This window comes from Phycodurus eques, chromosome 12 (genome assembly GCF_024500275.1).
Source record: "Phycodurus eques isolate BA_2022a chromosome 12, UOR_Pequ_1.1, whole genome shotgun sequence".
NCBI lineage: Eukaryota > Metazoa > Chordata > Actinopteri > Syngnathiformes > Syngnathidae > Phycodurus > Phycodurus eques.
Window position 1 is genome coordinate 3,001,297 of NC_084536.1, and position 18,844 is coordinate 3,020,140.

At 42.5% G+C, this 18,844-nt stretch overlaps 1 protein-coding gene across 1 annotated transcript in view; it reads left to right on the forward strand.

Annotated features, from left to right (window-relative positions):
• il1rapl1a (interleukin 1 receptor accessory protein-like 1a) overlaps window positions 1-18,844 on the forward strand; it is a 188,068-nt gene that overhangs the window by 123,328 nt on the left and 45,896 nt on the right. The window contains exon 6 of the mRNA XM_061692438.1: window positions 15,714-15,788. Within this exon, the coding sequence (XP_061548422.1) occupies window positions 15,714-15,788 (75 nt within the window). The remainder of the gene's footprint in view (window positions 1-15,713; window positions 15,789-18,844) is intronic.

Here is an 18,844-nt window from a genome sequence, read left to right on the forward strand (position 1 = left end):
CAAGCACATGTCAGAGTCTCCTGGAACGCGAATAGTCATTAAAAACACTGTCTCCACTTAAAGTAAGATAATCCTTAAAATTGCTCAGGAAATTTCTTTTACAACATGGGATGAGACTGAGGCACTGTTTACGAGCCTCTGTAGGTGCTGCTGTTTTGTTTATTAACCGAGATCAAAGAGCCGTGGCGGTTAACGTGTTTTATGGCCACGTGAATGTTGGCAGCTGTGAACTGAAATAACAGTTACTACCTGTTTTTTCCCCTGATGGTAAAAGGGAGGAGCCACACCCGGCAACCACTCGATGCACCGATCCAAATAAGGATGCTTCGGCCTCGGTGGAGGTCTGCAGTATACTCTCCCGCCATTCTATTTGTCCGAAACCTACCGCTACTTTTGATTGCAGATCCCCTTGCAGTCAGTTCAGGGAGTAGTTAACAGCGCTAAAGGAGGTCGGTGGCCGTGCATCAATGTTCGTTGGCTTTCAGGGCTTCATGTCCACGGAAAGATCCGACGGATGGTTTCTCATCAATCCCTCCTCCTGGGAAGTGAGTGCCATAACTGGCTCAGACAGGAGTGATGAAGGAGAGGTGAAAGTTGTAAGATTGTGCCGGGGCACGTCAGGAGATATAAATCTGTGCGACGGGGACGGACTGTGCCACCGAGTGCGGGATGTTTGAGAGATGGGGGTGGGGGGAGAGAAATGGCGCCCGCAGTATGGTTTAGATGTGACAGATTGGAAAGAGCGTCGGGGGAGGCGGTGAGAGAGGAGCTAATGATCTCCATCTGTCTTGGAAGGCTGGGAGAGAAGAGCATCGTTTGGCTTTGGGAATAAGGGGGAAACAAACACACATGATTTGCAGCGATCAGCCTGGCAGCTTGTAAAGTGACTGGCTTCATTTGAGTCGCCGTCGCTCACAGGCGCTTTGGATCACCGCTTCAGTCGCGCTGATGATGAGCGGAGCGCCGCGTTTGCTTACGTGCAATCAATGGAATTCATTTTGGACTCTCGTCATGTGTCACTATTCACCCTTCAGGGGCCTTAAATAGAGTCAACCGTCATTTGGCCTAACATTTTACAATGTTGCTTTCTTCTTCCTGGGGACACAACTCAAATACATCATGTATTGCCATCATGATGTTCGTTTTCTATTTCGTGGCTGTGTTGGAGCTTACCCCGGCGGACTTTGGTTCGGAGGTGTGACAAAGCCTGGACTGGTCAACAAGCAATCACACAACTATTTACACCTATGGATAATCCTATAATCCACTCATCACAGTTTTAACAACAAATTGAATTTGCAATCAGAAATCAGGGAAAGTAGGGCTAACAACCAAACACAAGTACTATTATTTGATTTTTGTTAAGAAGGGATTTGGTGAAATGCGAATAAAAGAATTTTTATTTTGTACAAATTTTCTGCCAAAATGAAAAGAGCAAATAAATTTAGCAATAACCATGAAGTAGAAAGACAAACTTTAATTACTTTAGTGGTGGGTCAGATCTGGCCTTGAATTTGATGCCTAATTTAGAGTCTTCAATAACCTAATATGCAATTTTTTGGAATGTGAGAGGGGGGCCGAATATCCGGCAAAAACTCGCACAAACCCCACACAGGGAGGCCGGAGCTGAGATTCTGACCCAGAACCTCACAAGTGTGAGGTGAACGTGCTAACCACTATATCATTAGACATAAGACAGCCATAGAACCTGAAAATAGAGCCTATTGCATCTTTGCTAAAGCAAAACGACTAAAGCTAAGCACACATAATAAAAGAGCGGGATCTACACAAAAAGTGTCAAATGGCTCTATTAAGTAGATCAGTGTCAGTCAGGGGAAGGGTACAATAGAGTTTCCCAGGCATTTAAACTACATTTGACGACATCAGGAGAAAATATGGTCACATGACCAAGAACTGGATGTGCGTCCAAATCAATGAAGGCGATCGGCCAGGTTTCCTAATGGCCGACAGCAACGTCGACCGAGCTGCAGGAATTTCTGGCAAGTACTGGCTGTTTAGTACTTGTTGCAGCAGTCTCCCGTCTTCTTCCTGCTGTTGTTTGGGCTAGGAGGTAGGGTGGCAAGACAGAAGCCTTATCTTACAAAGAAAAACATCCAAGCCCATCTACATTTTGCAAAAACACAATTGAAATCTCCCAAATGCATGTTGAAACCAAATTTGAACTTTTTGGCCATCATTTCAAAAGGTACATGTTTTGCGCAAACGCAACGCTGCTCGTCACCAAATGAAAGCTACACTAAGATTTTGAAATGACTTATCTTTGTCTTTTTTTATTTTTTTTATCCACTATATAAGTAATATGTTTCTATTTCCAGCAAATCTGTTAAAGTACATTACCTCCGAGAAATAAGCATATTGAAGTGTGTTTGTACAGCTTTGCATGCACTGAACCCTTGAAATATATTAAAATAAGCCACTCGTGAACCAGCTGTTTTTCAAGCTCTCTCTATTCTAATTCACTGAAATAGAGTTCGCAGTGTCCTCGTCGGCTAACATCAGCCTGAAGGAGCTACCTGGGTAAAATCTAAATTACATGACCGCCCCGTGGAGAAAAAAAGAAACAGGTTGCTAATTAACAGTTAAGCCGCTCTGAGGGGGAAGCGCATAACTATTTGGTTTGCTGGGGAAATTGCTTCTGCTGACAAACAATTCTCAGCCCCTGCATTGTTTTTCTTTTCTGCATGCTGGAATCTCAATGCTGGAGACGTTTTTACCCGCCCCGCCACAATTCTTTCTCTCCAAGGGCGGAACATTGAATAAACTCGGGCCGGGGGATGTGTGGACGAATGTGTGATTCTGATTTAGCTGAGAGATTAGCTCTCCGGTGGCGTCAACATAGGGATGCGGGAGTGATTTATATACATACGAGGAGGGTGCGATATGCTCTCAGCCGTGTAAACCCACCCAAAACTGCATTTAAATGGGCGGATTGACTTCCTGCTTGCGGCGTCTACGCTCTAAAATTCTACAAAATAAGATTGATGCCAAGTAGTTTTGCCAATGAAATACAGTATAAGTGTAAGAAAATGAAATGGACAATACAATCAAAAAGCTGCAGCTCAAGTGAGGGGGTTGTCCGTTTACACAACTACGGCTAAGAAGTCCAACTCATTATTAGAATAAAAGTTATTATACAGAGATAAATTTTTTTGTCATCAAAAAAATAATTAACTGGACATTTCTATTTGAGGGAATTTTTTATTTCAAGTAATTAAATGCAAACATGCAGCCACAATAGAGGAAATAGGGTATTTGTCACAGTCTGCCATTTCTGTCATGACAAACAGCCAATCTGTCAGCCAATCACTTTCTACTAGCCACAGTGATACACCCCCTACTTAAGGCTTTTTTGATGATGCAATCAGTGTCAGTGTCAGACAGTCATACATGCAAGACACTACAATAGCACACAGTGAGAGTTCTGCGTTACCAAGTTTGCTGTCCCTGTCCCGTGGCTGTTAGGCATTATGCTACAAGGTCAACTAGGTGTGAGTTTCCCCGTTTCTCCTTGCTGTGAATGGTGGATTAAGACGACAGTGAAATCTGAGCATTTCCTAACCTGCTGTCTATGGATTATGGAGCATTGCATCACTTTGGCCCAAGACAAATTCCCTGTCTTCAAAGCCTGTCCCTCTCAACTGTGAAGTGCATGTCTCTGTAGCTTGCCGTTGAATTGACCTGTCACAGTTGATCTTAAATCGCTTATCAAAATCCTTTCCAATTTTTCAGGTGGTTCGGTATTTTGTGCTCGGGTCCTTCACCACACGCCTTGTCCGTATTTTATCATTGTACAGTATATTACTGAGAATGCTTATGTACCAATAAGTACTGTACCTTATCTTCCTTAATAAACACCTTACCTTAATAGATGCCTGGCACTCTCCGCAGCTGATTGAAAAATACATATGTACAAATAGAGGCCTACCTCTAGCCTCACCTCCAATCGTAACATAGTACTCGCTGCAGTTTAGTCGATAAACAGTCACTATTGAAATAATACTGTATATGTTAAAAAAGGAAATTCAAAAGAACTACTAATATCGTCAACAACAGAGGCAGACTGGGCGACACTGAAGCCGTAGCGCCCTAGAACATAAACACAGACGAACACAACATTATGACGTGACCACGTCTCCTGGAACGCTGATCGGCACCGTCTCCACATAACGTCAACGAATCGCTAGGGAAGCCGTTTACAACGCGCGGTAAGAATCCACTCTTTAATTCATCGGAGAGACTGTTTACATGCTTCGGTAGGTGTAGCAGTTAACTGTTTAATGACCACATGTGAATGCATCTATAAACTCGGACAATTACTCTACTACCTGTTTGTTTGATTTAGGAAGGCATTTATTTGTTTTAAGTGGATGATGAACGCAATATATATATATATATATATATATATATATATATATATACATATACATATCCTATTGTGGGGAAAGAAGTCATTAAAACCACTAAGCTAGTGGTCATGCTTTCGTGTCTCAGGATGGCACATACTGTAATTCTCACTGTTCAGATGTGAGGGGGGGATTAGGTGCAGTGCTGAGGGCGTCATGGAGACGGGTAAAGAGGACCCGGTGGAGCAGATGGCGTTGAGGTGAGCCTCCGCGGGCCGCCTATCTGTTCGCTCCTCACTTACGCGCATGTCAACACGCAGATATATCTGGCACCTCGGGTGGCGTGTTGACACCATCGTCGCAACTTGTGGACTTGAGGCGAATTCGCATGGAAAGGACACGCAGTTTGGATTTGAGGTCAAACATGCTGCTCACAATGTGCCAGGACTGCGTTAATCCTGTGGAGCCACCTGCTTTGCTCGCCCCCTTGACGTGTCCTCCTGCTCTGGACACACAATGGATATCCGTCTGAAGAGCCCACTTCACGAGCTCTGCAACTGATAATAAGAGAGCTCGTTGTAAATCATCGCCTTTTTATGACCCCTTCACTCTTGTTTTACATGTATCCTGTATTGATTCTCCCCCAACCCCATGCCCGTCTATTACATGACCACAAAAGCTCTGACTTTGCTACTTAAGCGTAGGTTAGTGGGTTCCGACTTACGTACAAATTTGGGTTACTTTCCCACTGAAGGAATGTAAAACGGAAAATAATTGCAGCGAGTGACCAGTGGAATAATGCTGAGGTTACCAGACTTTAAATCAACTCCAGGCCAACAAAACCGTACACACTATAACATTTATGGTTTTATAATGAATTATTGTTTTACTTCTGTATTCCAATATGACCAATATGGACATTTGCGTACTACGCGGATGCGTTTTGTTTCAGGTATTTAATAAATTAAATAGGATATCGGTTATGGGTCACTTAAAGATACATAGAGTATTACTGAATTGGTTAGTTAGCCATGTCAAATGTAAAATCTTTCATCTTTAACTTATGGTGACGTTTCCTGTATACGCCGATGTGTTAAATGCGCACGCCAGGAAACGTGCGCGCGCGGGACGTCAGCGTACGGTCAATTTGAAATGGAACGGAATGAAAGGACGGCATTTGCAACCTTTTGAGGAACTTCACAGCGATACAATCCTGGAAAGACGCATGCATGCAAAGGCCAAGCAAAAGCGCAAAGTGAGTGGAGTTCAGCCACAGAAGAGCTAAAAAAGGAAGTAGTAAAGTTTACTGCGAGGGGAGTGGGACAAAGGGGTGAAAAGGTTTTTTTATTGAGCGCAAAGTGGGGGGGGGGGGATGGGGATCTGGTAATTCTTTTGAGACAAAGTGAGATCAAACACTACGAGGGGCAGACAGGGGGACGCAAGTAAGTCGAATAAGAGCGCAGAATACTAATGTCCAGTGACAGGTGAAAAATATGGCACATCTATCAGCGCGTTACCAGGGCAACGGCGGCATTGCACGTCCACAGGCGACAAGCAACAATGTGTCCTCGGCACAAATCTCCTCTTGAAGGTACTGTATTTCTCTCCTCTCTGTTGTCGTTATCGTTTTGTACTCATCTTTGATGTATTTGTCGTGCTGTGGGCATGCTTGCTTGTGAGCCACTTCGTGTCAACATTGTTTCTATGTATATGAAATAGATTTTTCGGCTGGCTTGCGTGCAAGCAGCGTGGGTCGAGTTCCCGTTCAGTGATGGTGTGACTGCGAGGGTGATACGTTGACTGTCGATGTGCTCTGTGATTGACTGGCGAGCAGGTCCACGATGTCAGAATCAGAATCCTCTTTATTTGCCAAGTATGTCAAAAACACACAAGGAGTTTGTCTCCGGTAGTTGGAGCCACTCTGCTACGACAATAGACAGCCATTTTGACAATAAATATTTTGGAGACGTAAAAACATAAAAACACACTACAGAGAGTCACCTTAGCCTCTAGCAATTTAATTGCAAGACGGAAGAAGCTGTTTGCATTGATTGAAAGCACCTACCTGAGGGAAGGAGCTGAAAGAGGTGGTGACCGGGATGTGGAGGGTCCAAGAGGATTTTGCATGCTCTTGCCTTAGTTCTGGCAGCATGCAAGTCCTCAAGGGTAGGTAGGGGGGTACCGACGAGTTTTCCCGCAGTCCTGAATGTCCGTTGCAGTCGGAGTGTGTGCTTTTTTATGGCAGCACAAAACCAGACTGTGATGGATGAACGCAGGACTGATTCGATGACCGCTATGTAGAAGTGCCTCAACAGCTCCTGCGGCAGGCCGTGCTTCCTCAGAAGCCGCAGGAAGTAGATCCTCTGCTGGGCCTTTTTGAGGACGGAGCCGATGTTGGTCTCCCACTTCCGATGCTGAGAGACTGTAATTCCCAGGAACTTGAAGGTTTCGACGGTTGATGCAGGGCAACCATGAACAGGATACTGTACGTGGTCTAAAAAAAAAAAAATGGCTGGATGGCTAGATGAATATTAATACAATAGGTGAGTTTACCTGCAGAGCAAATTTACCTCTATTGCGAACCAAAACAGCAGCACCCACCATGGAACATGAACAGTCTGTCATATGAATTTAGGTGTGGCGATTGAAGGAACGAACACCTTCCCTAAATGGGAAAAAAAAATCGTGAATGGAATTTTTGGGTGTGGAAAATCTGAGATTTTATTTTTAGGCCGTATCGCCCAGCCCTAGCGCTACATTACATTATTTATTGTCTTCATCTTTTTTTGATGGTTAGCTGAGAGGAAGCACATCACTTGAAAGTGAGGTGCAGTGCACGGTCCATTGTTGGCTTGTCTATTGGCTTATTATTCTCTCTTGAGTACACCTACTTGCTTTTTTTCCCCCCTTTCTATGCAAACCACCTCCAGGAAGCTTGTCATAATTCCCGTAACGTCCGTTGTCCCATTGATTCCGCCGCACTTGAAGATCAGAAGCAATGCCCGCATGCAGTACAAGCGCCTTTTCATGCGGCTTCACAACCCGAACCTGGAATGTGCAGTGTAGGCTTTTCTTTCTTACACCTTCCTCCTCTTGTCTCGCTCTCCGTGCCCTTCGCGGCTCCCAAATTACATTACATTACATTTACATGCATCAATACGCACACTCAAACACAACGTTTGGACGCGTTTTCCTTGTGTGGTAGATTCCTATGCCTTTGCTGTACAACTATATGTACATTTGATGATTTAGTTATATTTGTATCGAAACGATACACTGGAGATATACGTTCTTTAAATTTGCCTCGTTAAAAGGTTAGCATCTGTGTAACTGTACGGCTGTAACTGTGCGACTGTATGTCGCCATATGTGTCACAGATCCCCACGGACTGTACCCAAAAAAAAAACGTGTGTTGTTGTGTGGCAGAGACGACTACGTGTGTGCGTGCGTGTGCAAATTAGCAGAGAGAAGCCTTTTGCATGCTACTGTGCCGGTAATTTTGTGCGTGTAATTACTCGTTTCATTCAACTCAGTTGCTGTCCTTTCGTGCCTCACAGTAGTCTAACCAGAACGATTTTTTTTATCATGACGAGTAGGGACGGCTATAATAATTGGCGAGTTGATCTTGAAGATTTTTGTGGGGGGAATTGATTGTTGATGATTTGACCTAGAAGCAACTGAAGCGACAGGGAGCGAACAACTCGGTTGCACCCGCTCCGGCCATCGTAGTCACTTAATTGGCATTCTGCACGATGCGAAACTGATGGAGAAGCAGGAATTCAGAACATTTACATTAAGATTTCCCAGTCCAATGTCATGAATTGAAAGCAAATACACTCGGTTTGCTTGATGCTAGCTTTGCCAGGTCTATTTAGTTTAGCCTAGCAAAGTGAGTTTAACCAGACTACTTAAATTAGTACGTCACTAGACTGCATTCATGTTGACATGCTAATAATACAGTATTTCTCAACAAGAATGAGTAAACTGCAACCACTTTATTTTGTGTTATGCTCATTTGTGTTGTGTTGTTCCATTTATTTATTTTAGTTTAGTTTATTTGTTGTGAATGTTCTGCCATCTAATGTCAAAATGTTATTAGAAAACTCAACTTAGTGCAATTTCTAAATGCGTGAGTGTGGAAGAACTGATCTTGAACTGAAATGCTGTAGAATGAATCAGAAATGCACAATGTAATGTAATGTAAAAATGGAGAAAGATTAATAATTGAATTGAGGTAGATTTGAACTTCATCAAGAACATTTTACTTTTTGTGGATTTTGAATGAGTTGAATCGGGTAAGAAATGGTGAATTTGTTAAATTCCACCATTTGAGGATTTTTTTTTTTTCTGTGGGAATTGTAAAACTATGGGAACAGTGAAAATTTGTGTCATATAAAAAAAAATTAAAAATAGTAACCTGCATATTCTGAATGGAATGGTTGAAAAATGCTCTTAAGGAATACAATTTGACCTATTGTAAATCAAATTACATCCCAAATTACAAGTATATTTGATATTTAGTACACATTTGTGATACAATGGTCCATATGCAGAGCAATACATCAAGTATTAGGAGGCGTGCCAGTCTCTGCTGTCCGTATGTTTCAAGCTACTGGAACGCCATCTGACGGAAAAATAACTTTTCTTTAAATGTCTGATAACGGGGGGTTGTGTAATATATAACTTCCATAGTCCGGTGTCGGTACTTTTCAAGGTGTAAATTTCATCAAAAGTTTGTACTTTTTCAAATCAAAACGATAGCGCCTCCGGCCAAGAGCGCGGCGTGCCACCATGTTCGGCGTCAACTCGGTTTGGAGTTTCAACACGTTTCCCGTGTCGTCCCGACTGTATGCGTTGGCCTGCCGACCGGAAATTACCACGCCTCCTAACCCCAAATACGGAAGTCCTGCGTGCATGGAGTCAGTCCACTGATAAATATTTTGTCTCAATACTTAAATCTTGTAGTCCTAGTTTTTTTCCCTCAGTGTTTGTTTGCTTTCGTATTGGGAAAACTTTCCTTTCTTTTCTGTGCGGGGCAACTGGCACTGTACGCCTCCGAAGTTGTCAAGGAAACAACATCGTGATCGTGTCCACTCATATTTTGATGTATTTTTTATTTTTTTGGGCTTTGCGGGACAATTGATTGTGTCGTACGAATTATGCTAAACAACAAGTGACCTCTCCAAAAAGATCAAATAGCCAACTAAAAACCAGATTACATTGCCAGGTTTTGACTATTTGACTAATTGCTATTGAAAAGGAGAAAAAGCACATCGGACAGTAAGAGTGATAGCTAGTAGTCGATGTTGTACATCAGACTAGTAGCCCTTCCTTCGTATTAGTCAGCAACCAAGAAGTAGCTCTCAGTTTTAAAAAGCTTGGTGAGTACAACACAACTCCTTCTTGTGTCTAATTGCTTAATTGTTGATTAAGCATAAAAAACAATCAAAAAAAAAGATATTTTGCAATCAATTTTAAAGCTGAATAAATTTGTGATTATTTGATTAATCGACGGAATAATCAATAGAATCAATGATTCAAAAAATATTATCACGAATAATAGTAACAGCCTTACACATGTCATTCTTGTAGCTGACAACATCAAACAGTTCTATTTAATGAATAGATTCATAAATAATAGGGGGAATATCTTACTTTTCCGAATCACTTGCTGTTGTCGTTAATGCTCTCTGGTTCATTCATTTTCGTCCCCAAAATGTCAGTCAATCAAGATTCCAACCCCGGTTGACTTTACTGCTCCCTATTTACGGCTTTACATCCGCAGAGATTGGAAAAAGTAACGGTCTTATTTTGACAAAGTCAAAAGTTCAGGTAAGTATGGAGTAAAAGTAAAAAGTCATCAGAAAATAAATACTCAAGTGAAGTACAGATAACTGAAAAATCCGCTGAGTAAAGTAAGTAAATAAAGTCTCACCACTGTGGAAACATGAGAAAAAGTTGCATTTGGCTATCTATGTATTCCAAGGATATTTTTGCATGTGCCGGCGAAATCATCAGTGGAGTCGTGCAAGTGGCAGACAGGAGTGACGGGCACAATAGTGACGGATGCTTGAGGAGAAATGATGCTTCTCCAGTGGAGCTTAGCAACCTTCGCAGGCTCTTTGCCTCAATGCTGATTGAAAAGAGGCAAGAGGAGAAGGCAATTTCCCCAGTAAAGGACAGCGCAGTCCTGTGAGGCTGCGAACGTCCGCCGCACTGTGACTGCATAAGTATTGCGCCCGTTGTCCGTTCTCTCTGCCTGCCAGCCTGCAAAGAAAAAAACAAGGGTCGAAGCTTGAAAGAGTGCTGCATGTGCCCCAAGGAGGAATGTTGAATGTGGGCGTGTCTTTTTCTTACCAGGATGCCATATTCAGTCGTCTGAGGGCCATACCGAATGTATGGAAAAGTATGATGCAACAATCGAATTTTTAATCATATATATTTATCTACGGGTGAGCATTTGGTGCAGAGACCTTCTTGAAATTGTTTCCTTTGTCATTTACAGTCAACCCTTGGTTGGGGGGTGGGGGGGTGGGGGGGTGGATACGTTCCAGACCAACATGTGATAAAATCAGCCATTTTGGGACCATATTAAATAAAATAAATAAATAAATAGTTTTGACCGTAAACATTCTTTGAACATGTTTTAACTCATTAAAACACACCTGAGCTAATTAACATACTTGTATAAAAAGTATTATTTAGCTTCGGTCCTCTCTCTCACAATCGTACAGTCCTCCGAACAGAATGCAAAGTGCTCGCTAGCTTCAAGCTGTTTGTTTGTCACTCCTAGTTGAAATCTACTGTAAAACCTTCACAGAAAACAAAGTTAATCATTGTATATTTAAACATCAAAATGTTGACACAAACCACATCATTTTGTCAAACAAAAGTGCGCTAGCTTAATGCTAATATGTAAAACATATGAGTCACATTCAGGTCAGCAAGCGCTAATCTGAACCGGGGCGTCGGGATTGTGAAAGGAACCCTCGGCCAAAAAGTCCAGAGCGTCTTGCACAACCGCACAAACGCTAGACAAATCTGGCAAGGAATTCAGTTCATCATGGATTACCATCTTACACGGTTAGAGGTAAGGAAGTCCACCCGTGCTCAGATGAGTAAGTCCTCAGGCTTGAGGTAGCTGTCTTCACATTGACCCTCATAAGAGTCAACATCCAGAAAGCAGCAGGTCCTGATGACATTCCTGGACATCTGTTAAAGGAATGTGAAGACCAACTGGCCCAGGTACAAATGGACAACACTTCGCTAGATCAGGCTATTGTTCCCACATGTTTTAATTTAAGACTGCTACCATAAGTCCAGTAACCAAAAAAAGCCCATTATCAACAGACTGCCATCATGATAAAGTGCTTTGAGAAGCTGGTGAAGGATTTGACCCACTTCATTTTGCGTGCTGACCAGCTGCATTTCCATTTGGTTTGTTAGATGCAAAGCCATTAACTGAAAGCTCTCCAGAGAGCGGTGAGGACTGCAGAGAAAATATGCGGGACCTCTCTTTCCCCGGTTAAAAGCATTGCAGATAAACGATGCGGTGTGGCGAGAGCACTCTGCTCACCAGGAATCCAACACACCGACAGCGTGCACAGACTGTTTAGCCTGCTAGCCTCTGGCAAGAGGTTCTGCAGTATCCTGTACAGGATCACCAGGTTCTGCAATAGTTTTATACCACACATCATCAGATTGTTAAACACCCTCAGATTCATCCCCCACACGTCACTTTCGCTGACTGACCCAAATCACAAATCCAGTTTCTGTCACAGCAGAAACTCAGTTTGTGCAATTTAGTTTGGATGTGACGGCAATATTTTTACTTTATTTTATGTTTCTGTACCTCCTGTCTTCTTCCACTCCATTTCGACAGCCCTGTCATCTCTGCTCACACCTTTGTTTTCTGAATTACATGGCGGCCTGGATTAAACGGTTTTCGGTTCAGCACCCCTGATTTAACGCTCAGAACATTGGCCAAAGGTTGACCCTAAAGAAAATCTAATATGCAGAAAGAAATCTGAGATTCTATGGGTTTTCATTAATTTGTACTTTTCCTCGAGTTGGCCACTCAGAACAATTCACCCAGAAAGTCCACAGCGTTTATCCACCACTGTGCGCTAATGGGACTCTAGATGATTGATCTTACCGCTTATAGTTACAGAGTGCTTCCCTGTTTTCAGCATATCTACATGGATGCCTGCACACACCGCACTACTGTACATTGCATTTAAAGGCAACACAGAGTGCCGCTTCTCAGGATTTGTGATTAAAAATACCCATAAAGACCTTATTTTTAACAATTTCCAAAGCAGAGACTCATCCATTTATCGCTCCGTTTATGCCAGCTCCCTTCATAGAGATAGGATCGCAATCAGTACCATTGTCACAGCGTTTAAGATTTAGCAGAGGTATTTTGTGTCACCTTGCGAAATTACAGAAGAGAACACTCTGTCATTACTGACACGACATAGACAGTATTTAGATATTTAGTGGGAAGTGAACACCCACCAAAAACATAGCAATACCTTACTTAGAATACCAAAAAAATATAAAATAAGCAACCCTATGTAGTTTTTGACATTAGCTATTTTTAAACAGCAAAAACCAAAGTTAATTTTCACACATCCAAGACACAAAACAGTTATTAATGTTAATTACAATTTGAAACGGTTACACTAAACATATACAAATGTTGGCACTGTTTATCAGCGAGTCATAAACCTTTTCATCCCAACTTTCGACAAAAGTTCGGTGTGCGCCAATGCACGTGATTGTCATCCATCAATCTGTACTTTGCCTCAAAGCGCTGACACACTGCACTTGGTTTGGGCATTGCCCACAAGCGGGGGGAGGATGCAGGACGGCGCAGTGATGACAGTGGCATGGGGCAAGCTTGCCCGTATTTGGCGCTGGTTGCTGAGCGACTGAACAGCCTTGTGCCGGCAAATCAACTATATAAATATATTTGTTTCTTACAGTAGAAAGTCCTGGATTTGTTAATAATAAGGAGGATGAGGAGACGAGCAGTTGCTTGGGAAAAAAAAGGGGGATAAGTTCATCCGATTCTAACGGCACAGCAGGATCTGGGGGACTTTTGGCTCGTCTGTGAGCCACAGCTTATCAAAACCGCTTTACTTCAGGCGATGCAGGGAGCAGTTTGACAGCCAGTTGGAAAGAGTTAAAAGGAGTTAAAATTTGCCAAACATTGGATTGTTCACACACAACTGCAAATATTAAATTACTAACTCAGTTTTCTCCTCCATGCTGTAGAACCAAATCTCTTGCTGTTGTCACACTTAAATCACTCCACCACCATCTCTTCTATTGGCTGCGCTGAGATGTTGTCACACTGATGCTGCTGTTGCGACAGCTGGTACCCGCCTCCTGTGTCACCAGCCTACGTTGCACTGCAGCACCTACACAATGAATGGGTTGGTTGACAGCTCACTGCGCAGTGCTAAGTGCAGAGTGAAAGGGCCGTCAATTGTGTCACAATGTGATCAATCAGCAATCAATTCCACACAATCCATCCAATAATCGATTATTATGTCCATCCCTGCGTTAGACAACAAACTAATGAGACTAAATCAACAGCAGCCCTGGTTGTTTGACTGAATTGCTTCCATTTGCAATTAATCAAAAATCAAATTCGACCCAGTCGGTAAAATACTCACTGATCAATTTGACTGATCAACTATTATGCCTGATAAATATCTTTAGATTATTTTGTTGACAGATGTGCTAAATATCTTCTATATACCGAAACGATCGTCAAGCGGTCGCTTGCCCTCCCCCGCCCTATCCACTCAACAGCTTGTCCTCATTTGTTTGCCCAGTGCATTAATTAGCTGTAGGATCACACATTGTGTAAATCGCTTTGATGTATAATTAAAACTGTATCTGTTTGCTGTCGAATTACCTATTAACAGTGCAAACAGTTGCGCCTAAGAGCCTGTGACCGCCCCTCTTGTCTACGTCACCCGTCTCCACCTTCGCTATTTACATACGAGCAGGTGCTCAACATAGCTGAAACAAAAGCACCAACGCTGGCCTGGTTCTTTCTTTTTTTTTTTTCTTTGTTGAACACTCAGAGCAATTTCCAGACAGGAAAAAAGCCTTCAACTGATCAATTTCACCTCCTACGAGCCATGTATTGCGTACCATTTTTCCCAAAGACCAGCAAGCAAACACTGCATTGTCGACTTCTTCCCAAAAGCGCTGAGTTTTCAAAGGGCTTGTTAGAGAGGTCTGGTAATAAGTCCGGAGAAGAAAGCTTGTGAGGACACTCAGAGGAAGCATATTTATTTGGGGTGGTGGCGGAAGGGGGGAGGGAGGCCTATAAACGCTGCCGTTGCAAATTCACCGCTTCATAATTAGATATGCCTGAAAAGTATGCTGCCGGGAGTCGTCTGTTTTATTCAATGCCGGCTTCTTTTTTTATCGCTAAAGTGAAAATGTGTGTGTGCTCAAAGCAATATAGCCGAATAAAAATGTTGGTCTGGCGAAGGAAGAGGATAGTGACGGAAACGCGGCATCTAAACAGAGACCCGGCCTTGTTTCAATCACCTCTTAACTGCTCGGTCTTGTACAACCCCAATTCCAATGAAGTTGGGACGTTGTGTTAAACATAAATAAAAAAACAGAATACAATGATTTGCAAATCATGTTCAAGCTACATGTAATTGACTACAGAACAATTGTCGGAAGTGCATCCGGAAAAGATAATTTAATCTGATTTTGTGAAGGAAAAGAAATACAAAATAAGCTATTTAAAATAAACTAAGAGTGAAAATCTTATCTTTTTGGGGGTTTGTTTCCAGAAGCTTCTGGATCTGAATGCTCTTCTTCAAAACCTTGTGTCCGAATGACTTTAATCTGTCAGGCGGAACCTTCTAGATGAGCAAGCATTTGCACAGTGAACCATGTTTGCCATATTGGACACTTGTGTTGTTACGATACTTGCATGCCTGTTACGTTAATTATCGTACCATTTTCCCACAAAATTCTGGTGTGAAGTCATTGGTCCGTAACAAAACAAAGAGTTGTCAATCGGGTATATAGTTGGCCACATTTGTCCGTCACATTTAACAATTGCCCTGCTATTATCTGGCGACCGGCCAAGGCTGCAGTCTGCTTTTCTCCTAAAGTCAACTGGCAGAGTCTTGTCATGGCTCTGAAAATGAAAAAGAGGTGATAAGATAAATCGAAAAGCCCTGGCAAATGTTTGCAGGATAAATGTTGACTAACAATCCTGAGAAAACGGTTTTCCATTTTCTCGCTGTTTTTTTTTTTTTTTTCCCCTCCCAGATGATGTTAAAGTGTGGCCTCTCTCCTTTTCAGCCCCTCTGACCGACAAGCCACCCAAGATCCTGTTCCCCTTGGAAAACAAGATTAGCAACATGGAGCTGCAGCTAGGTAAGATTTGTTCCACTGCTATTAGTATCTGTGTCACTCGCACGTGACACTTGACAGACTTCTTAAATCCTCTCCAACGCGCCTGAGAGTGCTGGGTGACACCTGTATTTGCTGGTAACAGAAATGTGAAGGTGTTTTATAGAGATGGGTGTTATAATAGACTCATTAATCTTTAAGTGTGAAATTGATTGTTGATTTATTGAGTCTTGAAGCAATTTAGGCAAAATGAAGTGTACTTCTTGGCTGCAACCAGCAGAGGCACTCCCACGCTCAACTGCTGTCTAAGAAAGATAAAATAACGTAAATATGAATTACTTACAAAAAGTTAGGGATATTGACCCTCAAAGGTAATTTCATGATCAATCAAAAATGCACTGCTGTGTAATATTTACAGGTGAAGTTGATTTGACTTTCTGTAATCTTTTGAATGTCCAACTGTTCAATCATTCAGCACTTTTTGCAGAGCTTGCCGTTCTTTAATAAGGACCTGAATGGCAAAATTCACAACAGGTGTTTTATTCATGGATCGACCAATGCATTTTCTGCTTCAATGAGGATTGGTATTTCAAGAGTCCTCCAGATCATTCCGTTCACATGTTGATATCATGAGACCAAGGCGACACCTGACAGTCGTTCTCAGCGGGAAGTGGCCACTGATCTTAAAAGTGTCCCCGAGTGTCACCAGCAGGTTGCCACGAAGATGCAGAGAGACTGGAAGAGTCACAGAAAGGTATAGAAGTGGACGTCTTTGGAAATGTGTGGAATGATGGATCAAATATCTGTTTGGAATTCTGAACTGAACAAAACGTACTGAAACAGTATACAGTTGGGAACATGAAATTAAAAGTTTAGAGGACACATTATGTTCACCCGTAATAGTGGTAGTGCATTTTAGACATCCTAAAATTTCACCTGAAAGCAGAATATCCAGAATAGCAGAATATATATGTCATATAAATCAATCCATTTTCCATTTAATCAAAAATATGCAATTGATATGACTCCCTGTTCATAGTGTTTTCCACGACCCCCGGGCTATTTTGTCAACAATGGCGAGCCCATATGGCGCCTGGGTTCCATACACCCGTTCACCACATGGCGAGGCGGCCGCTGCCAATTGCCGTTGTTTGTCTTCTTCTTGACGTGGGGTCAAAACATGGCCGACCACGCGTGAGCTCGCATGCAGCATGGGCGCAATAGCGTGCTGCTTCCTCTCTGGGCCCACGCTGCCAGGCACATGGCGCGGGCCTCTCTGCTGAACGATGTCTGTAATGCCGAGGCACATCACGCAAGATGGAGAGGTCTGAAAAGCTGATGCGCGGCGGGGGTCTAGACAAAGACAGCGCAATGATTCACCGCGAGTTAAGCTTTTTGTCTCCCACCTCACGCCGCCAACGCAGAGCAGGTAGCTGGGCACACAGTTGGCTGATCAAGAGTGAAAAATTGTTGCCGTTGATAAACTGACAGGTTCAGCCTCGCATGTCAGCACAGGCAAACACGAACTGGGTGCACAATGCCGACCCTTCTGCCGTTTCTATTGTTTGCGCTGAGATGCTGAGGACGTGTGTTGCTGCAGTAACCTCAAAAGCCGAACACAATTTTTTTTCTGTCACACTGGTTAACCTCAGATTGTAACACTTGCTGTCACACAATTATAAAATGACATCTACCACTAATGTGGTGCAAAATGTTAAAGGGAACATATGGAAACTTTAATTTGTCATGGCTTGTATCCAAATACTGTAGTCGGGTCTCTGGAGTGATTGCCCAGCCACCAACAGTGAAATTACACCACCAAGTAAATCTTTATTTATGTCTGAAAATGTGTCTGTGAGCGAGCCCTTCTGCACTTCTGCCTCGTTGTTACATTACAGTGGGGCTAGCTTTACTCGATTACCTGCTGAAGTTGTCGACACAGTGGGGGCAAGGCTCTTGACTAAGGTTTTTTTGTTGTTGTTTTTTGCTAGGAGTACAGTGGCCCCTAACTCATTTTCGGGGCACAAGCAGAAGATTAATGTGCGCACATTGTGAATCAACTTGCAAAGTAAATATTCACATTTTCTCTCATTTTCTCTGTATTACTGAGTCATACTTTGAAAATAAATGCAGAAACTACAATGTTTTAAAATCACGTTATATTGTCTTTTGACACAAGATAAATGTGATAAACAAGTTATACAGTTTAAATACTAAAAATGTAACGTTAACGTTTAGGGGGGCGCTGCCAGTACTGTCGGCAAGTTTCGTGTTCCTCGCGTGTTGTGGATATCAAAAGCAGAATTTTCAGTTGATTGAATTTGTCTCCCTGAAATACCTAAACCAGTTGGACACGGACAGCCATTAATCGTAAAACATTTCCTGCCTTTTTTCGCCACGATCATTTCCTCATTGTCAGGGTTTATCTATTTAGAATCAGAATCAGAATCATCTTTATTTTGCCAAGTATGTCCCAAAAAAACCACAAGGAATTTGTCTCGGGTAGTTGGAGCCGCTCCAGTACGACAACAGACAGTCAATTGACAGAGAACACTTTGGAGACATAAAAACATTGAGAAAAACAGATTTTTATTTATTGATTTATTTTTGACAATTGTGCAAAACGATGAAGAGTCCTCCAGCAATTAGAGCGGTTTGAATGACTAGTATAGCAATAGTCCGGTGCAATGACCATTGTGCAAAGGGCGTCGAGACTTCAAGGAATGCACGCAGTTTAAAGTGACTCGTAGTGCGATAATCTGGGACGATGTCGATTGTGCAAATGTTGCGGATACTCCTCAGTCAGTGTGCAAGTGGTGAATGTCTCCTAAGACGAACGAAAAACTCAAAAACAAAAACAATACTAGTCAGCGCGTAACTGTCTAGTTTATTGCAGAGGTTAAGGTTTTAGGTTAGGTAAAAAAAAGTACATAGAAAATATACATCATATCATGCACTGATCCACCACAGACTCCCTGCGGAGTGTCCCACATCAGGTAATTATTTGACAGCAAGGCTCTTTTGTCTGCACACAAGTTGTCTCTCCCACCAGTATTTATTTTTTGTTTATTTCATCCCCC